The 22,809-nt window shown below is 43.9% G+C and overlaps 1 protein-coding gene across 30 annotated transcripts in view; it reads left to right on the top strand.

The window, feature by feature from the left end:
• Positions 1-22,809, top strand: part of MAP4 (microtubule associated protein 4) — a 2,534,981-nt gene that overhangs the window by 1,283,673 nt on the left and 1,228,499 nt on the right. For all 30 annotated transcript variants that reach the window (XM_069645850.1, XM_069645857.1, XM_069645873.1 and 27 more), the window contains one exon: positions 7,260-7,337. In XM_069645850.1, coding sequence (XP_069501951.1) covers positions 7,260-7,337 — 78 coding nt within the window. The remainder of the gene's footprint in view (positions 1-7,259; positions 7,338-22,809) is intronic.

Below are 22,809 nucleotides of genomic sequence, written 5' to 3'. Positions count from 1 at the left end.
AAAGTCTAAGAGAACTTACCACTTGTTGTGTAGCCTTGCTTGCTCTCAGTTGAGACCTGTCTTGGTTACCTTGCAGAGTTGCTATAGCTTTGCCCCTCAACTTGTGGCCCTTCAAGTGTTCTATTTTCTACAAACATTTCTAAAAACATTGTGCAAGACGTTTTACCTACCTACAAAGAAGATCTTCAGCTCCCCTAGACATTGCTCAGTTAACATTGGCTGTCCTGGCTCCCTGAGAGACTCTTCTTTACCTCTGACTTTGTGCTTTGGCCTTTGCCCCAGGAAAGGGTTAATTTACTCTGCATTGGAAGGTTCCAAAAGAAAGTACTTAACAGTTTGTTAATTATTTGTTAACCTGTGTTTTGTTCCCCTATCTATCTTTTACACCAAACTCAGTATTGCTCTAAATGTACCAGTTATAAATCAATGCCCACAGTATCCTAGCTATTTAAGTCACTTGAGGGCGTAGGAAGTGTCTGTGTGCGATCCCCAATGGGCGTCATCTGATTTAGAGAAACAGTGTGTGTTTGGAAGTGTATTAGACGTGTTACATATATTGCTCCCTTCTGAGGAAGGCTTATATAACTGACTGTGAAATAAATGAATAATTGTTTTATCCGGAAACCTTTGAATAACTGGTACTGTGAAAACTCTGTGTCAAAACATTACTGCTCACATTGAGATAAGCCTGGCTGCTCAGCCACACTACCAACCTGTATAATTCAGACTTATACCAAAGGTCCCTATTGCCAGGAGGTCAGGGTTATTGTAGAGCACCAGAAGGGGTACTGCATACAATCTTGCCTAACAATTACCTTTTATGCATACTGGGTTTCGACCCAATCATTGTACTACACATCGTTTAAGAATGTTGCACCAATTGATTAGAGGGACATTGGAACCAGGTGGGCGTACATTATATGTTATGTTTATTGACTTCAAAGCAGCATTCGATGGAGTCAACAGATTTAGGTTGTGGGATAAACTCCTTAACTATGGTTGCTCAGCTTGGTTTGTTGATGTGTTAAGAAGACTGCACCTTAACACCCAAGCCTGTGTACTTATGAATGAAGAGGGTGGTCTATCCAGGCCAGTCCCCATTAGGAAAAGTATGAAGCAGGGCTGCACTTTTGCGCTCTTGCTCTAGCAAATAGGGGGTGTTGCCCAGCGGTTGCCCCAACCAAGATCATGGCCGTTACATCTAAAAAGGTGAGATTTCTAGATTTTCAGACCTCCCTTGGTAAGGTTGACTGTTCTATCTTATCCCTATCTGGGTCTCAACATGAGTACCAGTAGGGCTTACGTACACATAGTAGCCATGAAGAAAGTTAAGGCCACACGTATGACCCACCTAATTAGTAATTTTGCCAGAAATACCACAGGGTTTTCCATGGAGGGAATTCTTACCCTGTATAAGCAATGCTTTTGTCCCATGGTTCTCTACGGGTTCGAGATCTTGGCCATGAGACACCTACAGTGTTTGGGACTAATAGGAGCCTTCTGAAAATCCATTTTGAGGTTGCGTAAATCCACCCCAATGGAATACATTTGATTGGAGTTGGGGTTGGTCTCACTCAAGAGCAAGCTGCTCATTAGAAGGGGTATTCTTCATATTAAAATGAATACGCCACCTAATTGTCAACTTCTCGTTGTTGGGGACAGGCTCCAATGCCCATCTTGGTGGGAAGTTCCAGTATGACGCCTTGGTCGCAAGGATGTACGAGGCTATCATTTGGTGTTCTGATTTTTCACGAGGGACTAGCTTTTTATGCTTGCAATGTATTTTCAAGCATAATGTTAAACAATGGGATTGGGTTCATAATTATACCCATTTGGCTACTATTGGAAGCCATTGCTGTGTCTCTATGGTCGTACACAAATATTTAAAATGCCAGAGATATTTAAGACAATGTCCAAACCCATCGGTATAGAGCTTTTGGTTAAGGCTAAGAACCAATCAGCTCCCTACGTTAGTTGTTGTGGGAGTATTTTTGGATACCCCGTATAAAGATAGAATTTGCTGTTTATGTAAATTTCCAGGGATACTTGAGACACCAAAACATTTATTTACGGAATGGTTGACTATGTGTACCGATTAGATGAATACAAAAGGCCACATGGTATCCTGTTAAGATACTATCAAGGATGAGGCCTTTTTGGACTTATTGCTTCAATACTGAGACTGATAGTTCGCACATTGCACTTTATCATTTGTCGTGTATCATTCGAGAGCGACTGCCACCTGATAAGTTGTGTTCAGTGAAAAAATAATAACATAAAATAAAATAGTGGAGGATTTCCACTTCCTATTTTGTTAGTTAAATGCTCAGAATTTAGATGTAATTTTAATGTGTACACTATTATTTTAAGGAAAGTTGTTTTATGATAAGTGGTATTTGATAACCTGTATTAGGCATTCACTTAGTTGTATTCCCCTTGAAAACGGTTAAAAGCCATATATAGAAATTGAAAGCTTTGTTGAAATTGTCAATTGTTAGTGCACATTGTAGCATCTGTGAGTGTAACAGTGACAAATGTTCATATTTTACTCTATTTTATCATGTATGTACTGTTTGTAGTAGAATTGTTGAGTTTACATTTTTGGAAAAGTTCTTTTAGGCCTACATACAAATAAACAAATATTAGCACATTTTGGCCTTATTGTCTGAGTAAAGTAACATTGCAGCTCTTAAAATACCTAGTGGCACATTGATTTGTTTTTTTTTTTAAAGTATATCACAGTTTATTTCTTGGGACAGAGTCGAAAGCTGTTTTCAGATCTATGAAACAAAAATAGAGGTTCCTTTTTTTATGCATAATAAATTTAGCAATAAGCAAGAATAACCTAAATGTGTGGTCTACCGTGCCTACCTCTTCTGGAAACCAGCCAGTAGGGGTGATATTATTATATTATTCGCCGCCATTATTCACCCAACCAGTTGGAAACAACTTTCCCAAATATTGATTTATTTATTTATATAGCGCTTACACCAAGGCGCTGTACAGTGGAACAACATAATACAAAATAACAACAACATTTAACAATGAGAGCAAAATTTACATCATGAATCATTCAACAAAACAGTGCAAAGAGCAATTAACTTAGGTGGTGGGGGGGAAGTAGGAGATGGACAGGGCGAGGGAGAATGGAAGGTGAAAAGAGAGGAGTAGTAGAGGGGAGAGAGAAATCAGATGAGGGTAAGAAGAGGGGGGTGGGGGGAAGTAAAGAGGGCAGAGGAGAAGCTTTCAAGGAGGGGAATGGAGGAGGAGGGATTTAAGGGAAGTGCGAAATGAGGTGAAGGTTGTGGTAGAGTGGATTGTAAGAGGGAACGAGTTCCAATGCCTGGGTGCAAGGAGTTGGAATGAGCGGAAACTGGAGGAAGCACAAGGAGAAGGAGTAACAGTGAGAAGGAAATGGTCAGCGGAGCGAAGGGAGGGGGAGTAGAAGGAGAGGAGGGAGGAGAGATAAGGAGGAGCAAGACCATGGAGGGATTTGAAGACAAGGCAGAGAAAGTAGAATTTTAGTTGTGAGTGGAAAGGTAGCCAGCCAAGGTGAGAGAGCGAGGAAGAAATGGAGTAACGGGAGGTAAGGAGACAAAGGGTACGGACAGCAGAGTGGCATATGGATTTTAGAGGGGTAAGCTGAGATGCGGGAAGTCCAAAGATTAGAGAGGAGCAGTAGAAGAGGCGGGAAAAGATGAGAGATGTATCTTTCCTGCTGTGTCCAAGGAGGTTGTGGGTTCGTTTTTAGGATCTTTCCTAACACCCTTTTTGTACAGGGGGATTATTTCTGCATCTCCATGAAACTGGAATATTGTTTGTGATAATGATTGTTAGGGGGAATTCTCATAAATGGCTAATTTTCCTTACCTAATGAGTCCCTCAGCAGCTTTGCTGGATTTCTGATTTATTGTTTCCACCTGGTAAGTGTGAGCCTTTTTCCCACTCTTGCATGTGTTTTGCTGTATGTGTTTTCACTTTTTTGTGTGATCCTGTGCATTGGAGCCTCACCTACTCCATGGCCTCATATTTTCATGTGTGTTACACAGCACCTTCAGTGCAGTGACACAGGGTTGTCTTTGAGACTTCCCACTGACTCAATTTTCTGGGGCTGACTACTGTCCCTCAGAAAAGGTAAAGTTGCCATTAACTTTACTTTAGTCACTTTAAACCACAGACCCAGTACACCCCATCTTACATGGAGTATTGGAAAGGGTTAACTCTTATCCCTTTTTGTTTGTGCCTCTTGGAGCATTGTTTCACTCTCTTTACATCAAGACTTGGCTGGTGGCAGTGGTAACTACTCTAACTTTCTACCGCGATTATCTTATATAAACGTGGTATTGTTTTAGGCTATTATATTAGCCTCGAACATAAACCCGCTTGACCAAATACATTTTATTTTGGCTCCAGGTGGGTTTAATCGCCATTTCTTTTTGTTAGTCTTTCTCGTGTTTTTCTCTACGCACCAAACCGGGGATGACTCCTTTGTTCGCTGTCTTTTCGCAGGCTTCTGCACAGAAGCCCTCCTGAAGGCCCCTGAAAGTCTGGGTAGGCAGGATGTGAAGGAAGGATCTTCGTACCCTTGCCATGGGTTCCCTTGGTAACCCAAGTCGCACTCCTGTTTGATTGGCTAAGGGGACTGTCCTTGCCAGGACAGCCACCCTGCTGTGTGATTGACAGCCAGGCTGTAGGAATGGGGGAAAACTGCATAAAAAGCAGGTCTCTGGGACTGGAAAGGCAGAGCCGCCACTGGAACGAAAGAGCCAACGAGGAACTGGCAGAAGAGGACCCCTACAAAGACTGAACCGCCCGGTGAAGCCCTGCTGCAGGTCTGAATCTCCAGAATCCGCTGACAGAGAAGATCCTCCAGGAAACTTCTTCCCTTGAGCTGGTGGAACCAACCAGTTTGCCTAAACTGCAAGCCAGGACCCCTCCTCTAGTCGAACTCGCTGTACAGAGCTACAGTGGGCCGGATACCCAGAAGGTCCGACCCTGCTTGGATTTTAAGGAGCGCACCTTTTATTCGTTGTTTTTTTATTGTTATCAGTGATGTTATTGTGGTCATACTCTGCTCAACAGGTGGCACATAGTTATGGTGCACTTGCTTGAAATGGAAGTTCTGAATTTCAGGGGTTTTGTTGCGTTAAATCTGATCACCTTAAATCTCTCTTAACCAAGGTTTTTTCACAGAATATGCAGACCTCTAATTATAGTCATTACGATTTGCACACAGTGTGCTTGGTAATCTTTTCAAGCATGTGAATCTCTGAAAGATTCAATGCGGGAGAACCTTTAGTTACTTAATTGTAGTTATCAAGAGTTTGCATCTTAGATTCACATTTGGACCACCTGCCTTCCCATGAGGATGCAGTTTCCACAATACCTGGTCACAGGAATAGAGTACGAGTTTGAAGATGGTTGTCTAGCTTCTTCTATTGGTCCAAAGGAAAGGGATCGAAAAAGAGGTGGATAGGCTGTAATGTATTGCTGTGATGCCTATTATGTACCTGGGATGGCCAACCTTACTGGGAATAATCCTAGCATGTGAATCTATGAAACATACTAATGCTGGAGAGCAACAGTTACAGTTAAGGAACTTAAGTCTGCATTTTGCACGAATTAATCCATTAAACACAACACAGAAAACAAAGTGGAAGAAACTAGTTTAGCCCTACACAACTCCGATTAACCTTCACTTCCTTCTCTTCTCATTAGATCTCAATCATTGATCAAATTAAGTTCACTCAGGGCTCTGACAAGTTCCATTTAGAGAGCAGACTCCTGACATGAGGATAGTCTCCCCCCAGAATTCGTTGGTATTTAGCCAGGAGGCATGATGGACAAACCTACCAAATCTTCTTGTCCTCATACTCCAAGTACCCGGGCAATTAGATAGTAAGTACTTAGACGTCTGAATATCGTTTTTATAACACTTATCACACCTCAGTACGATTTTCCTGTAGTACCGAGGTGTGATAAGTATCTCACACCTCGCCTATATAGGTATTGCCTATATATACACAATAGTTGTTCACATCCTCAGTGTACTGCATGTGGGACATGGATTTTCAGGACAAGATATCATTTTCATATAATCAATGATTGATTTAAAGTTGGTTTTATATACATATACACCCGCAGCACTTGATGTAAGGTCAAGACATCTGACCCTGCTGCTTCATTTTGAAAGGTTTGTTAATTAAAAAAAATCCTTTGTTATTATTCTTTGCTGCTGGCAGTTTCAGTAAAGCAGTATATAGCATAATATTTGGTGACCTGGTGGTGGGCGCAGTTGTCGGGCGAAGCACCTACTTGCTCAGAGCGACGCAACTGCTGTCACAATCTCCTTGTCCTCGGCAACTGTATTTAGAACAGGAAGCTGCCACGACCACACCGAGGGAAGAGGGGGTGGCGGTTAGGGTGACCAGGTATACGAGTTGATGAGAGTGGGGGAAATGACAAGGAATAGAAGGCAAATTGAATGTTCCACTTTCTACGAGACACACCTTTTGAACATTTGACATGTAGGAAGAGGTTTTAACAATCAATTTGGAAAAACATAAAGGAACGAAACGATAGGATTGGAAAGTTCGCTTCATTAGCTATTAATAGTTGTTTTAAGCATTTTCAATCTGAACTGCTGAGAAATGTGTAGCCTATTTTACTGATGTTACTTTATTGTGACATAGGCCGCTCGTCAAAAAAAGTGCCAGTGCATCCATCATCGCAAGTTATGTCCTTTTGTGTGTACAGCCTGACAAGCTTAGCCGTTGCGGAACAAGTTTTAGTTTGCGAAAAATTATTTTTTAGAAAGCAAAGGGGGATTTGTTGATCTTGTATTAAAACGTGTTATTTTAATGCATTTCACTATTTTCTTTTGAATAATATTTTCAAATGTTTCATTGTATATTTTCTTTTGTTTTCATTGAACTCCATCTATTTTGTAGACTGTATATTATAATATTGCTTTCTAGCTTTTCCAATGACATCCTATAGTGTTTAAATATTTCACTGGTGCATTCTCACTGATAATTCAAGAGGAAATGATTGTGAAAATCACCACACATTCTTTAGTTTTATCCATAAACCTTTGCAACTGAATGTGGTATTTGGGCTTCTGATGAAACTCATCAGCCATTCTAGGATTATCAGTACAGGAAAAGTACATGTTTTCTTTCCCTTTTGCTCCCCTTGTATTACCATCAAAAGCACGGCATGAAATATACCAATAGTTTTACATTTGTGTAATTTTGCAGATTTGGAAGAAATTGAGACAGCCCACCATGAATCTTCACCCAAGCCAAAGTCAGAATTTCATGAGCACCTACATTCAGGTAACTCAAAAAATGCAACTTTATCCATGCGTCACTAATTGGATGATGAAACGCTTGAACACATATCTTTTTGTTATGAATAAGGAGTCACCAACTGTATATGATATTGCTTTTTTTTTGTAAAAGTTCTACTGAAAAATTTGAAAGTTTATCAGGAATGGTTATAGTTAAATAGCTGCTTCAGTGTTACTCTTGGAATGTTTAATTTTCATAATTTGTAAAGAAATTTGAAATAAAAGCCCTAAATGTAGAGATGCTGTAGGGGCTTTTTCATCTATTTCTTATGATAAGCTTAACTGCTTTGAAGAAGCCACCTTTTTTTTGCTTAATAAAAAACGGATATAAAAATTCAGTCTCAAATAACAATCGGTGATAATTCCTGAATCCAAGTGCCATCAATTTGATGGACCTGATTTTTTAGAATTTCATACTGGAGAAGCATTTATTACAGTTGTCCATGTATGCTGTGGTCTAGAGATGAAACAATTAACACCAGCTCCATGAATTAGCAAGAATCATATATTTTTCTATTTTCCCAGCTCATACGGAAGCAGTCATACATACTCTGCCATCCGGCCCTACCTTCTTCCCAACTGGTCTGGAATTTGCTGCACTGTAGGGAGGCACAAGGAAAAAATCTGTTAGACGTATAACTGTCCCTACACACACTGCCCTTTATATGTTCCTCATCAATCCCCCACACACAGACCCTGTTTTTTTACCTATAGGCAGGACAGAAAAACTTAAGAGTTGCTGTCTGCCCCTTTTCCTTTCTATAATTGGGCATTCTAAATGTAAACACCCTGTTCCACAACCCCTAACCCGCTACTAAGGAGATGCTGCTGGTTTGCTTTTGCAATGTTTGCTACTGCTGTACTACTGTGTGTGGGACTTGGTGCTGCTTTTACACAGTCTAGTTGCATCCTTCACCTTTGAGGCAGAGGCCAGGCAGAGGCGTACCCGAGGACGCAGTGTCGAGCATCAGGGAGCTCCACCCCCCGTGGTCCAACAAAATTTTGCGGAACTGCGAATCGGCCGGCAAGTGTCGGTCTGCAGTCCGCAGTACCGCCATAAAGCCGGGCTGGGCTGCGGTGCTTCCCTTGCCTGAAACTGTAAGTCCCTATACTTGACTTGCTGAGACTCACTCGAGTGCTTTTGTGACTTTAATGGGCGTGTTTCTCGCGCCCACCTTCTGTTGCACGTCCTGTTGCTAGTTCCTGGCCCAGCCTTGTTTTTTGTTACCAGGGCGATCCAGACGTGGACCCCTTGCTCACTGTTCTTAGAGAGGCACAGCTCCACATCACTGATGATGCCCAGCAAGGCTGAAACACGGATATGGGGTTGCTGTTGGTACTCTTGTTCAGAGGAGAATTGCCAATCACATAATCAACGGGCCTCGAGGTCAGAACAGTACGGGGCATCCCCGGCTCATTAGAGGCCATTTCTGAGATGAGTGGTCGGCAGGCCGAGCCCCCCCAGGGGACTCTGGTGAGTCAGTAATCTTGACGCCGTACGAAAAACAGGATATTAAACAGGTCTAATGGCGTCCGGCGTTTCTAGGAAACTGTAGTACGCGATTGAACGCATCTACTGTAGAGCTCAGGTAAGGGACCATCAACTAACTATACTAAACCCCTCTAAAAACTTTCGCTGATCAGCGCATCAGGTTCATTCCGTTTTTGCCAATATTAGAGTGCCGATTGAGCTAAGGCTGCAGGAATAGCAAAACGGGTGCAGCTTGAGATTAACAACAAGCAATCCGAGCGGCACAAGTATGGAAACGGAGTATGTAATACACACTATCTTGTTTAGCGGCAAGCTTTGATTATAAATTGTTACATAATATTGCAGAAAGTACGGAATATGGAAACAAAGTACAAAATGCACACTATTTTGTCTAGCAACAAGTTTTGATTAGAAATTTAAAAAATGCAAAAGTAGTACAGAAAATCCAATGAGCAACTCACTATCCGACAGTACTATATTTACAAACAAAAGTAAAATTAGGAATACAAGAATGGTTACAACAGAAAAATAAGGAATAATGAATGATGTGCTGAAACGGCGAATTCTATTTGAATTATTAAAGAGTATACATTTAGCTTTGAAGGGATCTAACCCATCAATTGACTGAAGCTAACCTGAATTTCCACACAGGGAACAGTGTTCAAATAAGGTAACTATAACTGATCTATATAATTTGACATTAGTAAGTCAATTAGATGCCACTTCAAAAAGCCTAATATATCCAAATCGTGCAACTAATTTTGTTTATATTTTTGTCACTTTATTATTTCGTTTCTCTTACGTTTATTTTTTTTTCTTCCCTACTCAATTTCTTTGCAATTTAAAATGTATTCTTTTTTATATGCGTAATGTATTGGTATATGTCTACTGTTATGTTGTCAATGGATACAATTGAAAAAATCTGCCTTTACAAAACCCTTGAATCCTCCCCTTCTCCAACCCCTTTCTCTCTGTGATGTGATATTTATAATTTGTTCTCACTATGCTTTGAAATGATAATTTGCGAAATTTAAATCAAAACAATGTTTTTGTAACTACGGCTATGTGGTTTTGATAACAGCAACAGTTAGAATAATGCCCTGATTTGAAAAGGGCTGGTTCTTAAGCCGAAACACGTGTCATAAACAAGGGCAATCTTTAAATAAAACCAATTCTTGGTTTTTTGTTTTGAATCACTAATTGGCGCAGTCTCGTCTCTGAGTAGTTTTTTTACCGGTTATCAATTCATGATTCCACGTTTGGTCTAGGCTTGGAAGGAGAGTCGTATCTCGATCATTGAATAATATTTCTATCTAGATGCGACGCAGGCTACGTTGAGGATTCCATCTAATTGTGTCACATGCTAACATCCACAATTCTATCTAGATGTGGCGCATGCTGAGCTTAGAAGTTCCCTCTGTGTGCACATGCTAACATTTACAATTCTATCTAGATGCGACGCAGGCTACGTTGAGGATTCCATCCAGGTGCGGCGTATGCTAACATTTACAATTCTATCTAGATATGACGCAGGCATCTATGAGAGGCTCTTCTTTACAATGTACCTCTCTGCTGTTTAAGTGAAAACAGACAGAGGTGTCAGTTGCACAAAAGAGCGGGGAGAACACACACCGCCAAACCAATGCTGTAAAGGAATTACAGAAATGATTAGAAATGATAGAGTAAGGAATGTAATACAAAACGGGCAACAGAAAAGAAATTAGAATACGTAGGGCAAGGTCTGATTGATGCTGAATATGGTATGGATTCTGAACCTACCAAGAAACAAATCCCAAGACCATGAGTATGTCGCCCAACCCAATAAGACCCCACTATAGTCAATAAGCAGTTAGACTGACCTGAGGAAAGGATTCTAAATAACTAATGGTTATAGTTGAAAGGAATACAACAGAAGGAAAAAATAATAAACGGGGAAGTTGGTATGAGAAGAATATACCCGGGCGGCACAAGGGACACACTAGCTACGGGTTGGTGCATGTACAGGAGAGCGTTTGGAAAATGCACTTAGTAGAATGTCTCAGCAGGTCCGAGGAGTACAGATTCGGTAATGACCCGACCATCCCAGTTCAGGTATGAATGACAATTGTAGGCAAAATACTGTGGAGGCAGTGAAATGTTAATCCCCAGAATGTAAACGTAGCAAAAGGGACACAACACCCGCAATGGACAGTACTGACGTTTCCCGATAAGGTTAAGACTTCTGTAGTATGCGTGAGGACTTTGCGTGATGCGCGGCACTCTAGAAAGCAGAAATGCACCAGCTGCGCGTGTACAGCAATCCAAAAGACGTTCCGAGTCGGGCACCAGGAGGTCAATAACAGCAGGCAGGGGAAGCGGCAATGGCAGTCCAAGAGTTCTGGGTTCGGCAACAGAGTAATCAATTCAAGGCCAATGGAAGAACACGAAAGCAATCCGGATAGACGTAAGCAGGGTTCAGGAGCCAGGAAAACAGTTGAACTTCACGAAAGTAATCTGAGAGGGAAGAGGAATTCGGAACAGCAAATGTGTGAATAACGCCACGATTAGCAGCAACAGGCACCCGGCAGAAGCCGGATTTAAACTGCAGGTGGGTGGGGTTTCCTTGCAGGCATTCTACACACAGAACGCATCAGCTGACACGTCCCTTGATGTTGTCTGAGCAATCTCCATGGCAACCTGTTACTATGCCAGATGGAAGCCCAGGAGAGCTTATTTCTCTGCAAGGCTCATGTACGAAATAAAGGAACGGGAGGTCCCTGCTGCCGACATGTAACAATGGGGCGGAAACATCCTTCTCCTTACCAGCCCTAAAATGGGGGAAATTGGAAGGGCTATTTTGGAGGAAGATGCTACACTTGCCCAATTGTCTTCCAGTCGAGATCATCAGGGTGGAATTGGGGCTGACATCCCTTTATGCCATAACGGTCGGGAAATACCTTTCACTATACAGAAAATGCTCCACTGTGGGAACGGAAGGAGGCCTTGCTGCAATTGGTTCAGCAATGACAAAATCCTGAGGTCCTTCTGTCCACTTGGAGCTCAATATGTAAAGATATTCTGCTCGACTTAGGGGAATCAGCGGACTCGCTATGGCTACATCCAGCCCGAGTCAAAATAAAGTTGTACGACCTTGACTGGATCAAAGCGCTAGCTGTTTGTGCAAATTCAGCGATCTACGGTAACAACGTGAGCGAGGGGTTCACTACCGCGATATAGCTCACAATTTCTCTGCAAGTATAAACGTGACAACTTTCTGTGGGTGAGAATGAATTTATACCCCACTAAGGAAATAATCGAGATAAGGAAGTCCCCGGATCTGCAGGTCTCTAAGTGTAGGATGTGCAGTTGTGACCGAGAAACATTAATCCACCTGATTTTAAATTGCCCTGGGGCTAGAGATATCCGGCCAGTCACAGTGGCTGGCTAAACACTTCACTAAATATATAACCCTCTCAGACGAAGATTGGTGGGGAAGGCTGATGTCGAGTGTGCAAACCTCGCTGACTTTGGCTTTGCTGGCCTTCTTGAAAGAGCTCTTCGATTCAATGGAGAAGAAATCGATCCAAGATGTTCTGGCCACCGGAGACGAAGGAGCGCAAAGAAAATAACCTAAAGGGTGGGCCTACACTGCACTTGTTTCTTCTAGGCCAGACAGCGCCTCCCTACACGCTATTGTCTTCTAGGGTTTTATTTATTTTCCTTTTGTATTTCCACTGTCTTTTTCTTTTTCCTTTTTTAATCAGGCTCTAGGTGTAATTATCGTTCTGTTTTATGTAACAAAGGTTTAAGATGTAAACCAAATGCTGCTAATAAAAAAAAAAGGCTCTGCACTCTCTGGATGTCAAAAGTGCATTGAAATATTACTTGGATCGCACAAAATCTTTTAGAACGACTAAGCAGCTGTTTGTAGCCTTTGGTCCATCCAACAAACGAAGATCCATATCAAAACAGGGCATTTCAAGATGGGGTTCATCTGCAATCTCCTTCTGCCACTCTAAGGCCAACAGACTGTTGCAATTGGCCCCCAGGGCTTACACTACTAGACCCATTGCTGCATCAGAGACATTTGCCAAGCAGCAACATGGGCTGTGCCCCACACTTTCACCAGGTACTACTGCTTACACCAGCAACATGCTGAGGATGTGCAGATGGGATGGGCAGTCCTTTGACTATTCCAGTAAGGTAAGCCCTACAGCTTCCGGGGTTGTTTTCTTTCTCTACTTGAAGATATATTCTTTTCGCATTAATGCAGACAATTTTATAGTATCTAATCTGCGTTGCCTGGTTTCCACCTCCGAGCATTTATACTGCTACAAAATCTATTTATAGCATGTGAATCCATGAAAAATCGAATGCTGGAGAAGGGAGTAGTTTCTTACCTGTAACTCCATTCCTCCAGCGTTGTTATCTTTCATGGATTCACATGCGCTCTCCACCCTACCCCCCCTCAGGCAAACATCCTTTATGGGATATCCTCCAGCTGGAGTGGTTAAAATCTGAGGGTAAGCTGCTGGGGCGGAGCTATACACTCAACGTCCCATTGGCGCTGCCAAAAGCACCCACAACGACGTCGATGGGACACTCAAGGTGTAAAAAAGAATTCATAGGAAAATTACTAAGTTAACGTTAACAGGGTTTCCCAGCCTGACAGGGAATATTCCCAGCATGTGAATCCGTGAATTATACCAACGCTGGAGAAATTGAGTTACAGTTAAAAAACTACTCCCGTCTCAGATCCCCTAGATCTGATTTTGTGGGCTCCCTCTATCCAGTCAGTTGTCCGGAATCACTGCGTGCCCTCTAGCTGCAGTGTGTTATACACCGCCTACTTGTCTGTGTCTCTTGTAGTTCTATTGAACTACCTTTCCCAGCTACACAGGGCTTTCCTTAACACGTCAGCGGCACGTTAGCGCGTTTGGAGAGGCCGGTTGTCGCTGGTTCTTGTCTGGGCTCGGTGGGAGAGGGTTCACGCTGGTAAGAGCTCTCATTGTTCTTCCTCTAATCTTTCTGTGTGCAATACAGCGACTGTTTTGCTTGGCGCCACTGGTACGAAGCTTGAAAGCTCATTCAGCATATTACATACACATCTGAAATGGACCTTGGAAGCCCTCCTATACTAGCTGCAAATGTAGGCAGCAAAACTGTGCAAGAAGCTTCACCTGCTAATGCTGTATTAGATGGCGAAAATGATCTAGGTACAGATGTGACTGATGGCCTTAGGCCTGTGCGTTTTGCACTACTTCACTCCAGATCTCTGATCAAACATTCCACAGAAATCTGTGATTTCATCCAAGATAATGGCATAGACGTTTGTGCTAGAACTGAAACCTGGCTTCATTCAGTGGCAGGTTCAGCGCTGATGATGGCAAATACCCCCTTATTTGACAGCTGAATGTTGACAATATCTCGGATTGTGAATTCCTGCAGATGAAGTGGGCACTGATCCCCATAATACTTGCAACATAAATAAATAAATATATCGTCCTCCCAATATCATGCCAGAGTTTTGCTAACAGTTGTCTGAGTGGCTGTCTTTAGATTTGAAACCAGGTACTAAGACTATTCGTCTAGGAGACTTATATTTAGGTTTTGATGATCTGTCTGACCCACATACTAGAACCCTTCAAACTTTGATACAAAGCTTGGGCTTCACTCAGGATATTCTGAAGCCCACACATAATGCGGCAGGATTCTGGTTTGCGTGGTTACACATGGGGTGCAAGCAGAAAAGGTGGTGGTCATACCATGCCCATGGTCAGATCATCTATCTGTACATTTTCAAATAGGTCAACCTGTGTATAGGCAGAAAAGTAGAGAGGCCCCTAAAAAAGCCAAGTGCCATAATCTGTGCAAGCTTACCCCTGCCTCTTTGCGTCCTTTCTATGAACCTATTCTCAAGGTCCGTGATTGCTTTGAGTCATCCACTGAGCTGGAATGAGTCTATGATGATGCTATGACATTGGCAGTTAACACTCTAGCCCCATTAAAGCAAAGACTGGTTAAATCCCAGCCCTCAAAACCGTGGAATAGCCCAGAAATTCAAACCTTAAAGTGCAAGAAAAAATGTGCACTTAAGAGCTGGAGAACAGCATCATCACTGGTGGATAAAGCTAGATACTCTGAAGCAGCCAAATCCTACAAATCCGCAGCTCAGGATGCAAAGAAATTATTCTATAAACAAGGTATTAAGGATGCAGCATCAAGTTCCAAAGAGTTGTTCAAAATTCTCAGTGAGCCTGAAGATCCATGCCCTGTCATTTCGACAGTGATAAGGCACTATCTGGTGTACTGATATCCAGAACTCCCTAAGGCAAAAGATTGCTAATATCAAAAAAGGACACTGCGTCAAGCCTTGCCAGCCAGGATCCATCCACCATAGCCAGATCAGAACAATCATTTTCATCTCAGCCTCTCCAAGTTCTGTGAAATATCGGAACCCAACATGCTTGAACTACTTGTGAAAATTAAACCCATAAATCTGCATGGGTGACATCTGTCTGGGCACCATTGTCAAATCATGTGCAGTGATGTTGGTGCCTTTATCACCAAATTTGTCAATCTCTCGTTTGGGGAAAATACTGTCCGAAGCTCTCTTAAACAGGCCTGGATTTCACCTCTCCTGAAAAAAATTCACTGGATCCCAACACACCCAGCAACTATCGGCCAATTACTAACTCCCCCATTTCTTTTTAAATTTCTTGATAAAGTGGCATATCAACAAATTCCTAGATTTACGGAACATCCTTGGCTCCAACCAATCTGGGTTCAGAAGCAATCACAGCACAGAAACCACTCTCCTTGACCTGAAAACGTCTATTCGAATGGATTGTGTCCTCCGACGTATTCCCCATCTTGTGATAAATTGTTATCTCCAGCTTCGCTGCTTCGGAAAAAAACATTCTCGGCAGAGGGCGCTGTGCTCGAGGTTGTGGCGTCGATGGTCCCTCGACGTACTCCGTACTCTGCCGACGTCACCGATGGTATAAGTAGCTCGAGCCGCGCCCGTTGCTTCAGTTCCGTTTTTCCGATCGCTTCGCTATCGAGAGCGGCGCGCTTCTATTTTCTGTGAAGAAAATGTCATCATCTTCGACACCTTTGACACCCAGAACTGGGTTTAAAAAGTGTGCAGATTGTGGGTCTAAGATGTCGATTACCGATCCCCACCAGATTTGTCTTTGGTGTCTCGGTTCCAGTCACCGAACCGATGACTGCGGCTCCTGCCAATCGATGACCGAAAAAGCTCTTTGTGAGAGGAGAGGTAAACTGTCGGTGGGGAGGGAGGCCTCAAAAAAGGTTTTGTCAAAAAAACATTAGAAAGCGAATGATTCTAAGGGATCGGATCGCCATAGGCACTCGAAGAGATCTCGATCTAGAAGTAGATCGAGACATTCTTCGTCGTCATCAAAAAAAATAAAGAGGAGACATAGATCTCCCTCATCATCTTCTTCTTCAGAGTCGACCGAAGAAATTCGTTGCCCGACTAAATCGGATTCTCCCAGTAAGTGGGAAGAATTCCGCAAAAAGATGATGGAGGTTTTCAAGAATGCGGCCTCGAACCCCTCGAAAGAACCTCGAAAAAGCCATACCCTAAGGTCGCTCCATTGGACGACGAAGGGAAGTCCAAGGCTACTATGGCTAAGACCAGTAGCGTCGAGGAATACAAAAAAACCTCGAGTCGACGTAAAACCGTCGAAGAAACTTCGAGAGTCGAGCACCTCTCCAGTGCCGGCCAAGAAACACAAATCGTCGAAGACCTCGACAACTTCGTCGATAGTTTCGACGTCAAATGCGTCATCGACGCCATTATCGAAGTCATCTTTGAAAACTTCGAAGACACCCTCGAAAACTTCGAGGGATTTGCCATTTCCTTCGAAGCATATGGAAGAGGAAGAAAGGAGATTCACTCCTTTGCCCAGATCAGACTTTTTCAAATCTATGTCTGCAATCTATGAAGAGTCTGCTTCAGAAGAAGACGACGAAGTTACTCCTTTGGGAGTTACTTATGGTACAAGACAAGTTCCTGAAGAACTTATTGACCAGGAATCTAGAATGAGAGACCTGAGCGATACTCTACATTCTGCCAGTGGAGTTGACACATCCCCAGAATTAGAGTTCGCCAAACCTGATCCTGCAGAGCATGCAGATGCTGGACACAGGGGTCTTATGACCAGGGTAGTTGAATACATGGGTTGGGGTAATACTTCACCCATTTTTGAACAAGATGACATGACGGATATTATCGTCAAGGGACCTCAGAAGGATCCTGTTCTCCCTTTTCCCAGGGCCCTTTAAAGGACTGTGGAGAAAAACTGTGAGAAACCAGAAACCATTGCTGCTGCAGACAGCACTTTTCCAAGAAAATATAGACCGGCTGGATCGGATCCTGAATATTTGAATAAACATCCGACTCCAGAGAGTTTAGTCATTCAAGCAGCATCCACTTCGAAACAAACTGCTTATCCAACTATCCCTCCAGATAGAGAGGATAAAAAGATTGACGCCTGGGTAAAGTTTTCACGTCAGGCAGTATGGCACTTAAGTCGGCAAATGTCACCTGTAGCCTAGCCAGGTTTACCCATACCCTGTGGGACTGTATTTCGGCGGCGGCTGATCATATTCCGGAAGGCGAGGAAAGGGAAGGATTACTGAATATAGTAAAAGATGGGAAGGAGGCAATGGGGGAATGCCTCCCGTCTGGACTGGATACTGATGATAGTATCAGCAGATCCATGGCTGCAAGCGTTGTGCTACGCAGATTTGCGTGGTTGAGGAAGTCAGGATTTTCACCGGACGTGCAAACTAGACTCCTCAACATGCCCTTTGATGGCTCGAGGCTCTTTGGCAGAAAGGCTGATGAAAGCCTTGAAAAACTTCAGACCTCGAAAGCGGCAGCTAAATCACTTAGCGCCTCTTTGCGCCAGCCTCTAAAACCCTATTCCGGCTCATCTTCCTGGAGTGGTCGTTCTTTTCGATACTACTCCTCTTTTGGTAGAGGAAGAGGACAGGCTTCTCAAAGGGGCAAAAGGAACTTCCCGCATGGAACACGGTGAAGAGGTGCAAAATCAGCCTCAGGAGCGGCATCTGTACCCTCAGCCACTCCTGCAGCCGCCTCCAAATCCCTCTGAGAAATTGTTACACAAAACACCAGTGGGAGGCAGGATCTCTCAACATCTGAAGGAATGGCGGGGCATTACCTCAGATGCTTGGGCCCTGGAAACAGTAGCCCAAGGTTACTGTCTCCCCTTTCTAAAAAGGCCTCAGAATCATCCACCGGGAGCCAACTCCGTCAAAATTCTGGATCTGCTCCTGTTGCAGGAAATTTTAACCCTGCTAGAGAAAGGTGCCATAGAACTGGTACCTGTAGCGGAGAGGAACAGGGGTTGGTACTCCCCATATTTTCTCATCCCAAAAAAGGACGGAGGACTGAGACCCATCTTGGACTTGAGAAACTTGAACAAGTCCCTCAGGAAGGACAAGTTCAAGATGGTGACTCTTTCTCAGATCCTTCAGGCTCTCCAACTCCAAGATTGGTTGGTATCATTGGACCTTCAGGATGCTTACTTTCATGTGCCAATCCATCCAAAGCACAGAAAGTACCTGAGGTTCGCGATTGCCAATTCTCATTATCAGTTTCGAGTTCTGCCATTCGGGTTGACCAACGCCCAGAGGGTTTTCACCAAACTGTTGGCGGTTGTGGCAGCAAGTCTCAGGAAAGGAGGTATTCACATATATCCCTACCTGGACGACTGGTTGATCAGAGCAAGTTCTCCAGAACAAGCTCAGGAACATCTTTCGATCACCTGCCACTTCCTCCACAAACTGGGCTTCTCCCTCAATTTCAAGAAGTCCCACATGATACCAGCCCAGAAGCTCCAGTTTATCGGAGCAGTCTTGGACACTTCATCGGGAAAAGCCTCGCCTCCCGAAGTGAGAGCTCTCCACATCCAGCAGATGGTAACAAAATTCCAGAATGCCTAACGTCTACCGGCCTTCGATTTTCTCAGGTTGCTCGGCCTCATGGCATCCTGCATTTTTCTAGTACCAGAGGCCAGGTTGAGAATGAGATCCCTTCAATGGGCACTTAGAACTCAGTGGTCCCAGTTCTCAGGGAATATGTCGGATCTTCTGCAAGTCCCGGGCACAGTTGCTCAGGATCTTCTATGGTGGGCTTGCAACGACAACATTCTCAAGGGAGAGTCTTTTTGGCAACAATGGCCGGAGATGACGATAGTGACGGACGCCTCACTCTTGGGGTGGGGAGCACACACCAACGATCTGACAATCAGCGGTCATTGGTCTCCATCAGAGTCCAAACTACACATCAACCTGTTGGAGCTGAGGGCAATCAGACTAGCTCTGAAGGCCTTTCTGCCCTCTGTACAGGGAAAGAATGTCCTGATAATGACGGACAACATGGTGGCCATGCACTACCTCAACAAAAGAGGAGTAGGGTCACTGCCACTGTGCAGAGAGGCAATGCAGCTATGGTTCTGTGCAATACGAGAAGGAATCTTTGTATCGGCAATTCACCTAGCCGGAGAGAAGAACACGGCGGCAGACGCTCTGAGCAGGCAGAGCACAGTCTCTCACGAGTGGGAGCTGGCTCAGGAAGTCCTTCTGGAGATCTTCGCCCTTTGGGGAACCCCTCAAGTGGATCTGTTTGCCACCGCGATCAACCGGAAGTGCGATCAGTACTGCTCAAGGGAATTTCCTCAAAGAGGAGCTCTGGGAGACGCATTCGTAGTGGAGTGGAAGTTTCCACTGCTTTACGCGTTTCCCCCAGACCCCGTGATTCCTCAAGTAATCAGGAGGTTGAGAAAGTTCAGGAAAACCATGATCCTAATTGCCCCGGATTGGGCCAGGAGGACGTGGAACCCGGACCTTCTAGACATGTCCATCTGCCCTCCAATACGTCTTCCGCAAAGAGAGGATCTTCTCTCGCAAGAGGAAGGTCGGGTTCTCCATCCAGAGGTCAAGACACTCCACCTTCACGCATGGTTTCTGAGAGGTTGATATACAAGGATTGGGATCTTCCGGAAGACGTAATGGAAATCTTGCTTTCGGCCAGAAGACCAGCAACAAAGTCTTTGTACCGATGTCGCTGGAATAGGTTTAGTAACTGGTGCAAAGACAAGGATGTGGACCCTTTTCAGTGTGGCACCCCAATGGTGCTTTCTTTTCTGCTACATCTAGCTAATCTGGGGCTCCAGATAGGAACAATAAAAGGATACCTTGCTGCGCTGTCCATTTTCAAGCGCTCCTCGGAAGAGGTTTCATACTTCAAAATACCGTTAATAATTCAATTCTTAAAGGCGCTCACTAATGTATACCCTCCAGTACCTTTTCATGTACCAACCTGGGACTTAAATTTAGTATTAAAATTCTTGACTTGCATACCTTTTGAGCCTCTGCACTCATGTCCATTGAGGCTTTTAACTCTAAAAACTGTCCTCCTTGTGGCCCTATCATCAGCCCGCACGGTTAGCGAACTTCAGGCTCTCTCATGCAAACCACCATATACTATTTTTTATAAAGATAAAGTAGTCCTTAAGGTTAAACCTTCCTTTTTGCCAAAAGTAGTCTGGGACTTCCATTTGTCACAAAAAATAGTACTTCCAACGTTTTATCCTCCTCCTCACCTGGGCAAAGAAGAGGAGCGATTAAATAGATTAGATCCCAAGAGGGCTCTTAGTTTTTACATCTCTAGGATGGCTAAATTGAGACAAGATGACCAACTGTTTGTGGGTTACACTGGTCAAAAATGAGGCTAATCTTTAACAAAAAAGACCATTTCCCGCTGGATCATATTAGCCATAGTTGAATGCTACAGATTAGCGGGAAAAGAACCACCAGATGGGCTTCGTACCCATTCTACAAGGGGAATGGCTACTTCTGCGGCTCTAAAGAGGGGAGTCCCGGCAGCAGACATTTGTGCAGCTGCAACCTGGAAAACAATACATACCTTTGTTAAACATTATTGTTTGGACACTGCCTCCTCTAACGAGGGTTTATTTGCAAAGGCAGTTCTGCATTCTGTCCACGAAAACTGAAATGGTACTCCCACCTCCAAAAATTGATACTGCTATGGGAGCCTATCACAAGATGAAGAATACGTGGGAGGACACAATCCATTCGAAGAAAAAGTTACTTACCAACTGTAACGTTCTTTCGACTGGATGTTCCTCCCACGTATTCCTCATCGACCCTCCCATCCAACCCCACAGTACAGTTTACGTTTTCTTACACTTTCCTCTCACGAAGAAGGTATCGGTCATGGGACACGCCTGGGTGTTCCTCCTATATATATTACATCGAAAAAACAGAACTGAAGCAACGGGCGCGGCTCGAGCTACTTATACCATCGGTGACGTCGACAGAGTACGGAGTACGTCGAGGGACAATCGACGCCACGACCTCGAGCACAGCGCCCTCTGCCGAGAAATATTTTTTCCGAAGCAGCGAAGCTGGAGATAACGATTTATCACAAGATGAGGAATACGTGGGAGGAACATCCAGTCGAAAGAACGTTACAGTTGGTAAGTAACTTGTTCTTCTTCAGCATGTAGACAAAGGTAAAGCATCTATTTTGATGCTATTATATCTTATTGTGGCTTTTGACCTTGATGATCATACCATCCTAGCCACTAGGCTACAAGACACTGCCCACTTCTCTAGCAAGGCGGCTAGTTGGGTCCTTTCCTTTCTCTCCAATCGGATGGCAAGAGTCTTTTTTGAAGATTCTATGGCAGAGGACTATGTTCTGGAGTGTGGGGTGCCCCAAGGCTCCTGTGTGTCCCCAACGCTCGTCAATATTTTTACTCTCCTTCTCTTCAGCTGCCTGGATGCGGAAGGCGTTGGGTATGCAAACAATGTGGATGACACTCAGTGTCTCTTTCCCCTCTCTGGCAACCCTGTGCTTGATTCACAGTCCATTAATAATACTTAAAATTGCATTAATCAATGGATGATTATTAGTGGCTTGGTACTTAAGAATGGTAAAACAGAGAGTATGCTTGTAGGCACAGCCTCCAAACTGCGTAAATTGGTTCCTGTGTATGCCATCTTTTAAATCTCTGACTGCCTCTTAACAACACTCCCGAAAGTTAAAACATTGGGTCTGATACTGGAGTCCGAGCTCACAATGAAAGCGCATGCCAGCAGCCTTGTGTCGTGAGCTCCTATTATGTCAAGCTATTGGTACAGGCAAGACCATTTCTTGATAGGGCGGACAGGGCAACACTGGTCCATGCAATTATCAGCTCTCGCCTTGACTACTGTGCCAGTCTTCTTCAGGGCATTGGAAAGACGGAGATTAAGCGGCTACAGGTGGTCCAAAATAATGCAGTCAGGGCGGTGACTGTTCTTCGCAGAACAGAACATGTCTGCAGGAAGGTTGTCACTCCACTGGCTGCCAGTTCAGAAGCAAATTCTATTCTGGACACTGTGCATTACGCATGCATGTCTCTAAGAAAAAAGCCTGGCATATCTAACCAAAAGGATTAGGAGGTTGCCGGTTAAGCAAGCACTACAAACCAACAACAGAGGTCTGTTGGAAACTCCTGCTGCCAAGCTCTCCTGCGTACAAAATAGCTGCTTCGCAGTGGCCGGACCCCGGCTATGGAATGCCCTTCCACCGCATCTAAGACTGTGTGGGGCAGTTTCAATCTTTAAGGGTAGACTGAAGACCCTTCTGTTTTAAGAAACTCACTCTATTGCTTCACTGCTATCCCCCTTGGACTCTCTGGCCTGATTGATATGTTCTCTTATTTTTTTTGTTCAGTGTTGTCTGTCTTGTCCCCGCGCTTCTATGCCCACGGGTGTCGTTCCAGCACGTTACAATTAAATTTAATAAATAAAAGGGCAGAACAAGACATGAAGCAAAAGAAGTGGAGGCTTCACAAGTGTAGAAGCATGAGGCAAGGAAAGCATAGAACAAGAACTAGCGTCACACCAGTAGTACGGTGGA

This window comes from Ambystoma mexicanum, chromosome 2p (genome assembly GCF_040938575.1).
Source record: "Ambystoma mexicanum isolate Mex_15411 chromosome 2p, UKY_AmexF1_1, whole genome shotgun sequence".
NCBI classification, from domain to species: domain Eukaryota; kingdom Metazoa; phylum Chordata; class Amphibia; order Caudata; family Ambystomatidae; genus Ambystoma; species Ambystoma mexicanum.
Note: the sequence above shows the minus strand (reverse complement) of the source record. Positions and strands in the feature narration are given on the sequence as shown.